The sequence below is a fragment of the Daktulosphaira vitifoliae genome, unplaced genomic scaffold (assembly GCF_025091365.1).
Source record: "Daktulosphaira vitifoliae isolate Bord-2020 unplaced genomic scaffold, ASM2509136v1 Scaffold_5, whole genome shotgun sequence".
Taxonomy (NCBI): Eukaryota; Metazoa; Arthropoda; class Insecta; order Hemiptera; family Phylloxeridae; genus Daktulosphaira; species Daktulosphaira vitifoliae.
The window spans coordinates 25,127,850-25,140,529 of NW_026099576.1; the positions used below are offsets into that span (position 1 = coordinate 25,127,850).

Sequence of the window (12,680 nt, forward strand, 5' to 3'; positions counted from 1 at the left end):
TTTTATAATAATTAGAACTATTGCCAATTTGGCAATAAATATTATTTGTTAATTCATCAGTCTCAAGAAGCGGATGTGCTGTCTGTATTTTATTTAAATAATTCTCACGATTATGAAAACGTGACACCATCACATCCACCCATGTCTTTTTGGTGCCACGTCCCCGTGGTAATGAATAATTAAAATGAACAAATAAAAGAATATTTTATGAGAATAAACAAAATAATTTAACTTAACTAATTTAATTTGCATTTTAATTTTCTATATATATATATTTTTTTTTTGATCTGCTAACTTTTCTACATTTGGTGTATGATTTGGTTGTGGAACTATATTGTTCTTTTTGCTTTTCTTTTGTAGTCCTTGATGTTTTGATTAATGATCAGACTGTGTAGATTGTTTTTAATCTTTTCAGGGGGGATTGGCTTGGAATAAGGCTTGTTGGGTAGTAGGAAGTTTTTGCAGGGCTTGAAGTTTTATTATGTTACTTCTGATTTCGGTTCAATAATATTGTTTAATGACTTCTGACCAATCATATTTGACGTAACTTTGTAAATATAATCGTCGGGCTTTTTATTTCTTCCGCTTGAATCAGTTGTGTGAATGCTATCGCTGTTATGCCCATGCACAATAGTCTCAACGCTGTGGTTTTTGTCATCATTGTCTCTACTGTAGTACGGTTTTAGTCGTCTAATGTGTATGGTATCCTTCACGACATTTTTATTTAGGATTAGTTCTACTTCATATTAATGTCTGGTAGTTTCATTCTAACACTATGTAAGTCTTCCAGCGCTTTCTTTAGGTCATGTGATAGAGGCTGAGGGATTATTTTGTTGTCTATTGGCTGTGCAGCATGAAATCCATGCATTAGATAGAATGGCGAAAATCCAGTTGTAGACTGCGGTGTAGTATAGTAGTTAAAAGTGACAGCTGGTAAGTAGTGTGACCATCTATTCTGATTGTTGTCTTTCATATAATGTCGTAGAGCTGTACATAGCGACTCATTTGTTCGTTCTACAAATCCTTGAGATTGAGGCGAGTAGGCTGAACTGAACTTCTGTTTGATGCCTAAGTTGTCACAAACTTGTGCCAGTTCCTTATTTTTGAAGTGAGTTCCCCGGTCACTTGTTATAGATCGAGGGCAGCCCCATTTGAAAATTAATTCGAAAAGGAATTTTATGACAGACTCGCCGTCTGCAGAGCGAACTGCTTTGGTGAAAATATACTTGGTCGTGTTGCAAGCTGCTACTATTACGTGTTTCTTTCCATTACTATTGCATAGTGGCCCGAGAAAATCAATAGTTACTCTAGATAACAGAGTTCCATCTATGACTGGGATAGACTGTAATAATCCTGTAGGTTTCCCTGTGGCTCTCTTGTTGATCTGACATGAATGACATGATTTGATATAGGCTGCCGTGTCTTTCGAAAGAGAAGGCAAATAATATTTTTGCTGTAGCTTATGTATAGTCCGTGATATACCTGCGTGTCCTGACGTTGGACTTTCGTGGTATGCTTTTAATATTCTAGTAGTAACTTCTTTGGGTACTACCAGTAAGTTATAGTTGCCTATATTTTGATTATATGATTTAAAGTATAATACGTTACATATTATGGTGAATTTCCGTGATAGTCTATTTGTTTTCTTATCTGATTCTTTGCCTTCTAAAGCGTTTCGAATTGATAAGCAAAAAGGGTCTTTTTGTTGCTTTTCTGTAATAGAAAATTCTTTCTCTTCTGTGGCTGATAATTCTTGAATGTTGCCAATACATTGAACTTGAACATTCGGTTCGTGACCACTCTCATATCCGAATATTGCTGAGTCTATTATATGTTCTAAAGAGTATTTGGATAGTGCATCCGCCACTACATTATCTCGCCCTCTAGTAAATACTATTTTGAAGTCGTCATCCCAAAGTTTGATAATTAAGCGGGATATGCGGGCTGACGGATTTTTTAAGCTGCGGTAATATTTTAAGCTAATGTTATCACTATATACCGTAAAATGTCTGGCGTAAAGGTACTCTATGAAGAATTTGATAGCAAAGGTCAGACCTAGAAGTTCTAACGTAGTAGAGCTGTAAGTTTTTTCTGATTCTAATAGCTTACGAGAGGCATAACCTATGACTCTTGAAATGTTATTTTCGTCTGTCTGTTCTAGCACTCCACCTAGCCCTCGAATACTTGCATCTACGGTCAAGTTTGTTGGTCATCATCGTTAAAGTGTGCTAGAATAGGTTTTGATGTTAACAAGGTTTTCAATTGTTCAAACGCTTCAGTATGTTCTTGTTGCCAGTTAATTTTCTCGTATTTTTTTGTTTTTCTTAATTCTGTAAGGTAATTAGCGATCTGTGCGAACGATTTTATATGTCTACGATAAAATGAACAAAGTCCTAAAAAGCTTCTTACGTCTTTAACCGTTTTGGGGCGCAGAAAGTCCGTTATGGCTCTTATGTTGCGGTCCAACGGTGTTATGCTGTCGCGTGTTATCCGAAAGCCTAATAGGTCTATTTTATTAGAGAATAATGTGCATTTAGTTGTTTTTATTTTGAGTCCAATTTTGTCAAGAATTTTAAATACTTTTTCGAGATTTTCCAAGGCTTCTGGAAAACTCTTTCCGAAACATGCTAGGTTATCTATATAAATCACAAGTGATTTATATAAAAGTTCTGAGAAAGCATTGTTGACTATTCTGCTAAATATTGCTGACGAGTTTCGAAAACCCATTGGTAATCGGCAAAACGTCATTAAGCCACACGCACTGGTGAATGAAAGTAAATGTTGACACTCTTCTTTAATAGGAATTTGAAAAAAACTATTATTAAGATCTAGACTTGAGAAGAATTGTGAGTTTTCTAGTGCTCTGAACAAATCTTGAGATCGTGGAAGTGGATAGTTGTCAGGTTCAACTCTTTCGTTTAAGTCCTTGTAGTCTATTACTAGACGATGTTGATCTTTTTCTTTCTTTTTGACGAGAAAAGCGTTTGCTGCATATTTTAACATGACGTGTTTAATTATTCCTGCGTCAAGTAATTTATCTAGTTCTTTTTTCAAAATGTCTCTTTGTGCAGGGGATACCCTATGTGGAGCATTAAATTTTGGTTCTTTTACATTTTCCTTTAGTTTTATCTCACATGGCGGTACTTTTGCTGGCTCTAATCTAGATGCGTCTGTGGAAAATACGTGTAAGTATTTTTTCACTAGGTCAACTACTTTAGCGTGTTGTTCTTGGGATAAATGTGATGATATCTTAATAGGCGTGTTGTCATTGTCGGTTAATTGCTCTTTAATTGTTTCGTTATGCATAGCTGTGTGAACAGTTGACAATAATGTTGCTTTGTCCTGTATCATCGTTTCTGTATTTGGGTGGCTGTGGATTGTGGCGCTAGCTACTCCGATTTCATTGATAATTGCATTATCGTTTTTTATGCACTGTTTACTATGCTCCACGTGGAGCTATACTGACTGAATAATNATGCTCCACGTGGAGCTGTACTGACTGAATAATTTTTTTTAATGGTAGAAATTCGTTTATCTCTACTATATGCTGCGGTATGTACTTTGATGTTTTTGTAGTCGGCTTGCCGGGCCGCCAATGAGTACCATTATTTACATGATATAGTACCGCAAAATTTCGATCACCCGTTCCGTACATTACTCCGTATTTGTGTTTTTCAGAATAAATGTACGTGTCCATTGAATAGTGATTTAATATGCTGGCAATTTCTTCATCTGAAAACCAATAGCCTGGGACGTCTTTTATTTTTAATAACACCAATAAATCACAAAGTGTGATTTTCTTTTGTTTAGATGAGCTAATTGCATTGCAAATTGCATGCAATGCGCAATTGTTGTCTTCCGCAACATTTTCGCCCCTTTGATATTTTTCGAAGACCACCCATAGTTTTGCTAAACGTGTGTTGTCAGCAAATTTATTCTGTGCGGCTATTTGTGTTGAGAGAGTAGAAATAACGTTCTTACTGTTTACGTTATTTGTATTGTTTTTTTTTATTGCGACTTGGTCGGCGTTGTATATTTTCGTAGTTATAATATTTTTTATAATCATCAAATTTGAATTAAAGTTAATATGAGCCTTATTATTGAATAGAAATCTGTTTCCCAATATGAGCGAACTTATTAAGTTATTTACAACATAGACGTCTACATCAAACTGCTCGTTGTCAATGACGATTTGAATAATAGTTTTTCCTATTAAATCCAAGGGCTTGTTATCTGCTCCGGTTATTAGCATATTTTCAACCTTTTTTATGTTGTATTCTTTGGCTAATTCCGTATTTAATATGTTTAGATTTGCCCCGGTTGGAGGTGTACTCCCCGCATCGTCGCGTGGTGAAGATGGCAAGGACCCTCATAGATAGCGTTAGGGCCCTCGCCGATCTCCAACTGACGCGCACTCCGGAGCGGGAGTCGCCGGCTACTGGTCCTGGAACCCCGGCGACCAAACAGGACGCGTCGTCCCAGATAGCCTGCAGGTGGGACACATATGGCCCACCACCCTTTATTTTTTTCCTCCTCTTCGACTTAATGTGGACCGCCCCGGAACTGCCGTTAGGCATTGCTTCGGGGTGGCCCACGTCGCCTTCATCTTCATATCACCGCGCTGAGATACGGCCCAGGTTTACACCAGAGCCGAATCCTAGCACGGCGTAGCCCCCCCCGTTATCCGGACCCCACTAAAGGGTCCGTTGCCCGGATTTGACCACGTGGAGGTGGGGGTATGCTATCATCACAACTGACGGTCGAATTTTGGTCCCGACCTACTTTTTGGCTGGGGCAGTCTTTTGATTGATGCCCCTCTTTCCTGCACCTGAAACAGGCCTTCGACCTGTCCGGCCCTTTACAAGCATGGGCGATGTGCCCACGTTCCAGACACCTGTAGCACTGAGGACCTTTATCAAGAATCCTCAGCCTACAGGATGTCCAACCTAACCGTACTCGGTTAATCGATGTCAGGCGATGGGCAACTTTGAGGGGCACCTCGCACCTCGCATACCACCCTTTTCCGCCGGTATTCGTGTGGACCGTGATTGGTCCCACGTGCGGCGGCAGTTCTCTGTCAGGAGACTTCAGGGCGGTGCAAAATGCTCGGTGCACGTCTCGCTCCTCCTGCCACTCCTCCACGTCCAGGAGAAGGACAGTGCAGGTCATCGAAGGTCGGTGAACCCGCACGTCCATCTCCTGTAGGGCCATCTTCAATTTGGCTGCCAAAAGGTCCGCTTATTCACCCGTTGCGCTGCGCTACAGTGTCGGCATGATCGGGCTCTACGGGGCTACGAAACGTCGGCACGGGCGCAGTTTCCCTAGCTCGGGGAATCGGGCGCGTCCTCAGGTTGCGGATAGAGGAACGGCCTGCAGATATGCAGGTTAGCCGCGAAATAAGCAGTCCATTAATTTGGACTGACGATTGAGCGGTCGCGGGCAGCGAGCCGCCCAAACGCTTGTTAGCCCTGTAGATATACAGGGTAGCCGTGAAATAAGCCTTTATGGACGAATAAGCGGTAGCGTTTGGGCGAGAATGGAGATATATGGCAACGCAACCAGTGTAGTTAGCCACTCACTGGCCGGAGGGACTGGCTATGAGGGCAGCCCCCTCAAAAAATTATTTTATATGAATAATGGAAAATATGGAGAAAAAGGTTACTGCATCAGGGGATTCGGATGCCTCAGTGCCGGCGGTTGGTGGGGGGTGTACCCACCAGGTGTCGTTATCAAACGAATACACAGTAAATGCAGGAGTGTTGAGGCAGGCTCCTGCAGCCAACCACGTGGTTGGTACTGCGACTGCAGGGAGTGGTTGTGACCAAGCCACTCCCACCGGTGAAATAGCCGGGAGGATATTGACAATGGACAGCCTGGATACTGGAACGGAACTGACATCGGCCACCTCCCTGGATGCGTCTCCAAAACCCTCCATATTGGAGAGGTTGCGGAGCGCGTCTAGGGGTGGTTCTACAAGGATGGGTCCTTTGGGTCAGACCAATGTGGTAGACAGTGTGGTAGAGGTGGCGGATCTGGGGGAGGACGATTCTCTCCGTCCCAAAAGGAAGGGGATCTCCCCGTCCCTCGAACCCACCACCATTACGCTGGAGGACACCCCACCTAGCGTGGCCATCCCCATGCCGGAGACGCCTGCGCCGGTACTGGCCAAAAAGGTTGGTACCCTGACAGCACTGGACTTGTTTAGCGCCGACGGGTCACCAAATAGGGTGGTTGGCCGGTCCGACGAGGTGCTGTCGGCTGGGTTGGCCCTCCTCGGAGAATAAGCAGGGCAACTAGAGGACGTATTGGAGGTGTACTCCCCGCAACGCCGTGTGGTCAAGATGGCAAGGGCCCTCATAGACAGTGTTAGGGTCCTCGCTGATCTTCACCTGACTCGCACACCGGAGCGGGAGTCACCGACAACAGATCCTGGTGCTCCGGTGACCAAAGTCAACGTGTCGTCCCAGACGGACTGCTGGTGGGACACTTATGACCCACCATCTACGGCCGTCGGGGTCACGTCCCTTTCCCTCCGTAGGAGCGGGCACACTCCCCTGCTGCAAAAAGCGGCGGAAGAAAGGGAAGAAGAAGAAGGAGGGGACGGCAAAGAACGATGTGTGTCCACCTGCGGACATCACAGCGCCCTTGCCCTCAAGTAGTGCAGCCCCACCCCCTCCTTGTCCAGCTCTTCCTGACAGCTCTCCAGACCCCGCTCCTGCCACCTTGTGGACAGAGGTGGTAAAGCGGAGGGGGGCCAAGAGAGTGGAGAGAGCAACAGCGGCTCCCAAAGTGGAGGTCCCTGGTGGGCCCAAGTCTAAGCCGCCGCCACTGTCCCGAGGCCCGACTGCCGCCCAGCTTAGGGTAAAAGTTCCGAGGACGGAGGCGTTGGTGATTGGACCACTCAAGGAGGGGCAACGGTACGCCGCGGTCATAAAGACCGCGATGGCTGCCGTTGACCTCAACGCCCTTGGGGTCCATTGGCGGGCACCAGGTGGATCCGTACGGGAGCCGTCTAGCTGGAGGTCTGGAGATCGGGCGCCCAGGCTGACAGCTTAGCTGACAGCCTGAAAGGCGCCCTGAAGGAGCATGACGTGCGCGTCCACCGACCGGTGATGACAGTGCCCGTCATGCTCCTGGACGTGGAGTAATGGACGGAGTAGGGCGATGTGCAGAGCGCACTGCTGGACGCCCTCCGCCGTCCGGAGGACAAGTCGCCGCCGGAAATCGGACCCGTCGTGGTCCGAGAGAACTCCGGCGGCAAAGGGCGATACGCCCGGGTGAAGGTGCCGGCAAGGCTGGCCCCTCGCCTCGCAGATCTCGCCCGTATCCGCGTTGGATGGGTCACCTGTAGGCTGAGGATCCTTGGCGACAAGGGTCCGAGGTGCTACAGGTGCCTAGAGCACGGGGAGGTGGCGCAGACCTGCAAGGGACCGGACAGGTCCAAGGGGTGCTTCTCCTGTAAAAAGGAGGGGCACCAGGCCAAGGACTGTCCGGGTGTGGGGCCGGTCTTAAAGGCGCCGACGACAAAGGGGGGGCCTGGAAAGAAGGCTCCCCCCGGGAAGAAGAAAGGGGGAAAGACGCTTGGGCCTGCTCCTTGGCAAGTAGCAGACCTTCACTCAGCAGGATCTCGCTTGGCGGAAGGTCCCTCTTAGGCGTACCGTCTACATTAAATAGGTCGGCCGCTGAGTAGTCCATAAGCTTGGCTTTTTTGGCCGTCTTCTTTGACGGACGCGGAGTCAACGGCATAGGCAATAGCCTCTCCTGCGGTGTGTCCTCCGATGAAGATGCCAAATCCTTGGAAGGCACTGGGGAAGTCTCCTTCCCCAACCAATCCCCTCGGGAGATTGCGGCATCATGACCATCTTCTCAGGATGGGTCGAGCCACCTTTTCTGTTACCAGCCCTAATGAGCCTCTCTATAATGGAGATGGATCCCGATGGTACCGGTATAGGCTGTTGATGCTTATCAGCCAACCCATGTACCACTTCTATTGAATCCCGCGCGGATTCGGGCACATATGTTTGTATATGAAACGTTTTTATTTTTAAAATTGTATCTAAAAAATTTATTTATGTAAAGATTTAATAAAACTAAGCCAAAAAATAACTTATGTAGTATTTTCAAAATTATATATTATATAATAAATATCGGTCACTTATGGCTAATTAGTTAAATAAAATTAAACTATATCAATAATATTATCAATTTAAAAACTAAAAAATATTAAACTAAACAGCCACAAAAAATTCAAATATGAATAGGAATTAGATGGAAAATTTGGATTTATTAGTAAAAAGTGCAGAGGGGGAACTTAAATTTGAAATTTAACGGAAAATCATGCACACGTTCTGGTACATTCTGAAAAAATCGAACCACAGATGGCAACAGAAATTGGCAACTTTTAATAGTATATTTTACAGATTAATTAATATTCCTTATAATAAAATAGATTTTGATAAAGAACTGGTGGTTATAAAAGAAATAGCTAGATTTAATGTGTATAACAGAGACATAATTTCAAAATTAGTCCAAACACAAAAGCGGAATATAGAAAGAAGGACAGCTAGTGCACTCACTGAGGAACAAAGAGTAATTAAATCACCTATTTGATATTATCTGGTGATCTCAAATGGACTAGCTAGATTTTTTTAAAATGTTGGTATTACCGTAGTAACATCTAAGAGTAATAATTTAAGAGATTTATTAGGTAACCCTAAAGATAAGGTAGAAGAAGGGGGTAAATCAGGCATTTATAAATACAATATGAAAGTTGTAAAAAATGTTACGTAGGACAAACAATTAGAAATATGGGAGTCATGTTTAAAGAGCACTTAACATTAAAAATCAAGTAGTTGAGAAATCTCCAATGGCTGAAAATTTATTGACACATAATCACTCCATTAAAACTATAAAACTAATTAAAAACGTAAATAATTACAAAGAACTTAATATAAGGGAGGCAATAGAGACGTTTATAAATAAAAACAATTTAATTAATTGGGATCTTGGCCCACTGAAAAATTCATTATTAAACTTTTGTAATTTGGTAAAATGTGATATTACATTGTGATGACGTCGCCAAGGTCATTGGGGTATATAGGGAATTATTTATAGTCGCGGTGTTGGTATGCGTTTAACGTTGATAATAGTAACATTGTTTCTGGAATACGTTGATGTGTGTTTGTGGGGGCGCCTCACTTGCGCCTCCTCCGGCGCCTCACTTATAATCTCCCCGGCGCCTCACTTATAATCTCCTCCGGCGCCTCACTTATCAAAATTATTAGCGCCTCCCTTATCAAAATAAAAATTCAATTTGATAACAAATAATAGCGCCTCACTTATAATCTCCTACAGCGCCTCACTTTTCAAAATTATTAGCGCCACCCTTATCACGTTATTACCGCCACACTTTAAAAACGTTTCATTAATAAATGATCGCAATAAATTTATATGCGTTCTGAAATAATATTATCTCCCTCCATTAATAGTTGTTATATATACGTTATTATTTTGGTATAAAAACTATAGTTTCTTTTAATAAAATTCAGTAATTTTTGATTTGTAATCGGTGAAGTTTGTAAAATAACGTGATCAACGTGAGGATAATTTGAAGACTATCATCCACAGATAAAAGTAAGTTTTTTAATAATTCATATTAAAACACAAGATTTATTATTTTACAATGATATGTGTATTTTAAATTTTAGATGAGTATGATAAATAAAGATTGGTTGAATGGTATGAAAAATAAACGTAGAATGTGTGTGTCTGATCTTAAAATAGGAGTAGAATACAAGGTTCTGGGACTGTACGTGATAAAATCAAAATACTCGAATGAGACTCCAGTGGCTGAAGTAAAACTTGATAATGAACCGTCATTTCAAGTTTATTTACCCGCAAGATTTACATTCACTCGTGAAGATTTAAACAAAGGAATCGATGAAAATCTCAAACTTGTATGCAACGGAAGAAAAGATCACACCTCTAGTTACGATATAATGTTCTTATAACTAATTATTTTTTAATAGAAATATGTGTTAAAATAAATATTGTATTTTTTAAAAAAAATGAAATAATTATATGTACAATTAAATGATTAATAAATTACTCTCGTTTAATTTAAAGAAACGCGTGTTTTATTTACTGGAAAAAATCCTGATCATGCTGTGAATAAATTACGTGAGAAATCTTTAGAAATTAAAAACTCAAGATTATAAATTGCAACATATTGTCTGGAAATATAAGATTGTAAAATAAAATGAATCATCTAGTATACAAAAAAGGTTGTAAAATAAAATACAATTGTATCATTTAAACATATTGCAACATCGAATAAGTAAAATTCTGCGAAAACGATCGGCAACTAGGATGGTGAGTTGGATGGTTGTGATTAATCAGGTGAAAAAGTCGAATAAGAAAAATTCCGAGAAAACCATCGGCGTCTAGGGATAGTAGTAAAATTGCTAACATTTGCAAAAATATAACAATTAAAAACAGGAAAAATGTCCTGTACCGGTTTAATAGTGATTTGGTTGTTGTTTCGATATCATCCAGTGTTTTTAGTTATCAGATATCATCAACATGAGTTTCACATGTAGTGTTTGTTGTAAAACTTTTAATTTTTCAAAGGATTTAAAACGTCATGCCGATACTGTACATAAAAATGATTTTTATGATTGTGTTTTATGTGATAAAAAATTCTCGAGAAAAGATAACGTTAAAAGACATGTTCAACGAGTACATTTTCTGAAAGGTTAGTAAATTATATTGTATTTATTACTCAAATGAATAAATTTTCAATATAAATTACATTAAATTATATTCTATTTGTTACTTAAATTTTTAATTTAAATTATTTTTTGAATAATTGTTATTTAATTCAAATTCATGATAGAAACAGAAAAATAGTGTATACGCTATATATGTAATTTATTGATATTATTTATTATTAAATTTTTAATTTAGGTGATGTTCAGAGTATATTAAATTACGGTGCAAGTACTTCTAAACACTACCAAGAAAATAGTACGTATATTTTTAAATTTATTATTTATTACTTTTATTTTATTCAATTGTTTTTTTAATATAGATAGTAGAATCGATTGTATCAATCATATGGAAAACGAAAAGAAAATCAAGAATGATGAAAACAATTTTTTCAATAACAGTGACGATGAACTCTGTAAGTTAAGATTGTAAAATATTTTTTTAATGTTATGATATTTTTTATTAACATTATACTTTTAAACAGTAAAAGAATTCATTAGAAAAAAAAATATGAAGACGGGTAATAATTTTTCTGACGGTAAAGACAGTGACGACGATTTTTGTAAGTTCGATTATAAATATTAAAAATTAATAATTAATTATTTTATCGTTATTATTATTATTATTATTATTATTATTATAGTACTTGAAACTGCTAAAAAAATTGATCCGACACCAACAGATGTAGAAATAGTGAATGTATATCCTGGGGATAGTAAAAACTGTAAGTATAAAAGTGAAAACGCATGTATATATAATAATCATGTAATTATGTTTCAGGGATCGAGCGATTTTCAGAAGATATTGAATTTGAAGATGTATGTAAGTGAGAATTCATTAATTAAAAATAAAATTTAATATTAATTAATAATTATCGTTATCAGGCGTAGAAAATGAAATGACTGGTACAGGTATTCCACACGCGCAGCAAACTAAACAATCGATACCGAATAGTAAGAAAATCAACTTGATAATAGTGTCGAAATTGTGTTTTAAAAATTATTTTTCATTTACAGATGATTGTGCAAAAAAATCGCGTGCGAGAGTAATAGAATCAGTTTTTTCGGGCAATATAGTTGTACATAGAATTGAAAACATAGATCCGTTTACTATCCCCGAATTCATTCAACGATATGCGTCGGACATTGAAGATGTGTGGAAGAATTCAATTAAAAAACATATTGCGGTAAAGACTTCTTTAGATTTAGTTACAGTTTATAAAAAAATAATTAATGTCAATAGTAGTGCTAATTTAGAAGTACCCACAATTACACAAACACTTTCGATTTCTCCTTTTGTTTTAACACCATCAAGTAGTATTTCCGAGTGGATTACTACTATTAAACATCTGCTACAGAATAAGTCCGAAGAGGTTGAAACGCGTGGGAGCGGATGGGTTTTCAGGGGTGTAATTTTTTTGGATATTAACTGTTTTAAATATGATCCTATAAGGGGAGGGTGTAATACGGTAATTCCAAAAAAATTACTTCGTAAAAATGCTTTGACAAACATAGAATGTGAGGGGGAAGATTGTTTTTTTTGGGCTGTGGTTGCTAGTTTATATCCGGTACAATCGCGTGGTGTGGATAGGAGTAAGCCCGATTCTTANCGTGGTTGCTAGTTTATATCCGGTTCAATCGCGTGGTGTGGATAGGAGTAAGCCCGATTCTTATCCACATTATAATACAGTGTTAAATACTACGGGATTTAACTCACCTATAACTCTTTCAGAAATCAAAAAATTTGAAAAAAATAATAATATAAGCATAAATGTTTACACTTATGCTAATGAAAAAATTGCGGGTCCATTACATTTAACCGAATATAAACGTAGCAAACACGTTAATTTATTGTTTATAGATAGAAATGATAAACCCTTCGGAAATTTCTGTTGTATTTCTAATCTAGAGCGA

The 12,680-nt window shown here is 39.5% G+C and overlaps 1 protein-coding gene across 1 annotated transcript; it reads left to right on the forward strand.

Moving 5' to 3' along the window:
* Positions 1 to 10,476: 10,476 nt before the first annotated feature.
* Positions 10,477 to 12,388, forward strand: LOC126908259 (uncharacterized). The gene is made up of 8 exons (XM_050690173.1): positions 10,477 to 10,753; positions 10,966 to 11,025; positions 11,090 to 11,182; positions 11,252 to 11,329; positions 11,411 to 11,491; positions 11,548 to 11,589; positions 11,652 to 11,720; positions 11,784 to 12,388. The coding sequence occupies exons 1-8, from the start codon at positions 10,582 to 10,584 to the stop codon at positions 12,386 to 12,388; spliced, it is 1,200 nt and encodes a 399-aa protein (XP_050546130.1). The 5' UTR covers positions 10,477 to 10,581.
* Positions 12,389 to 12,680: the final 292 nt, after the last annotated feature.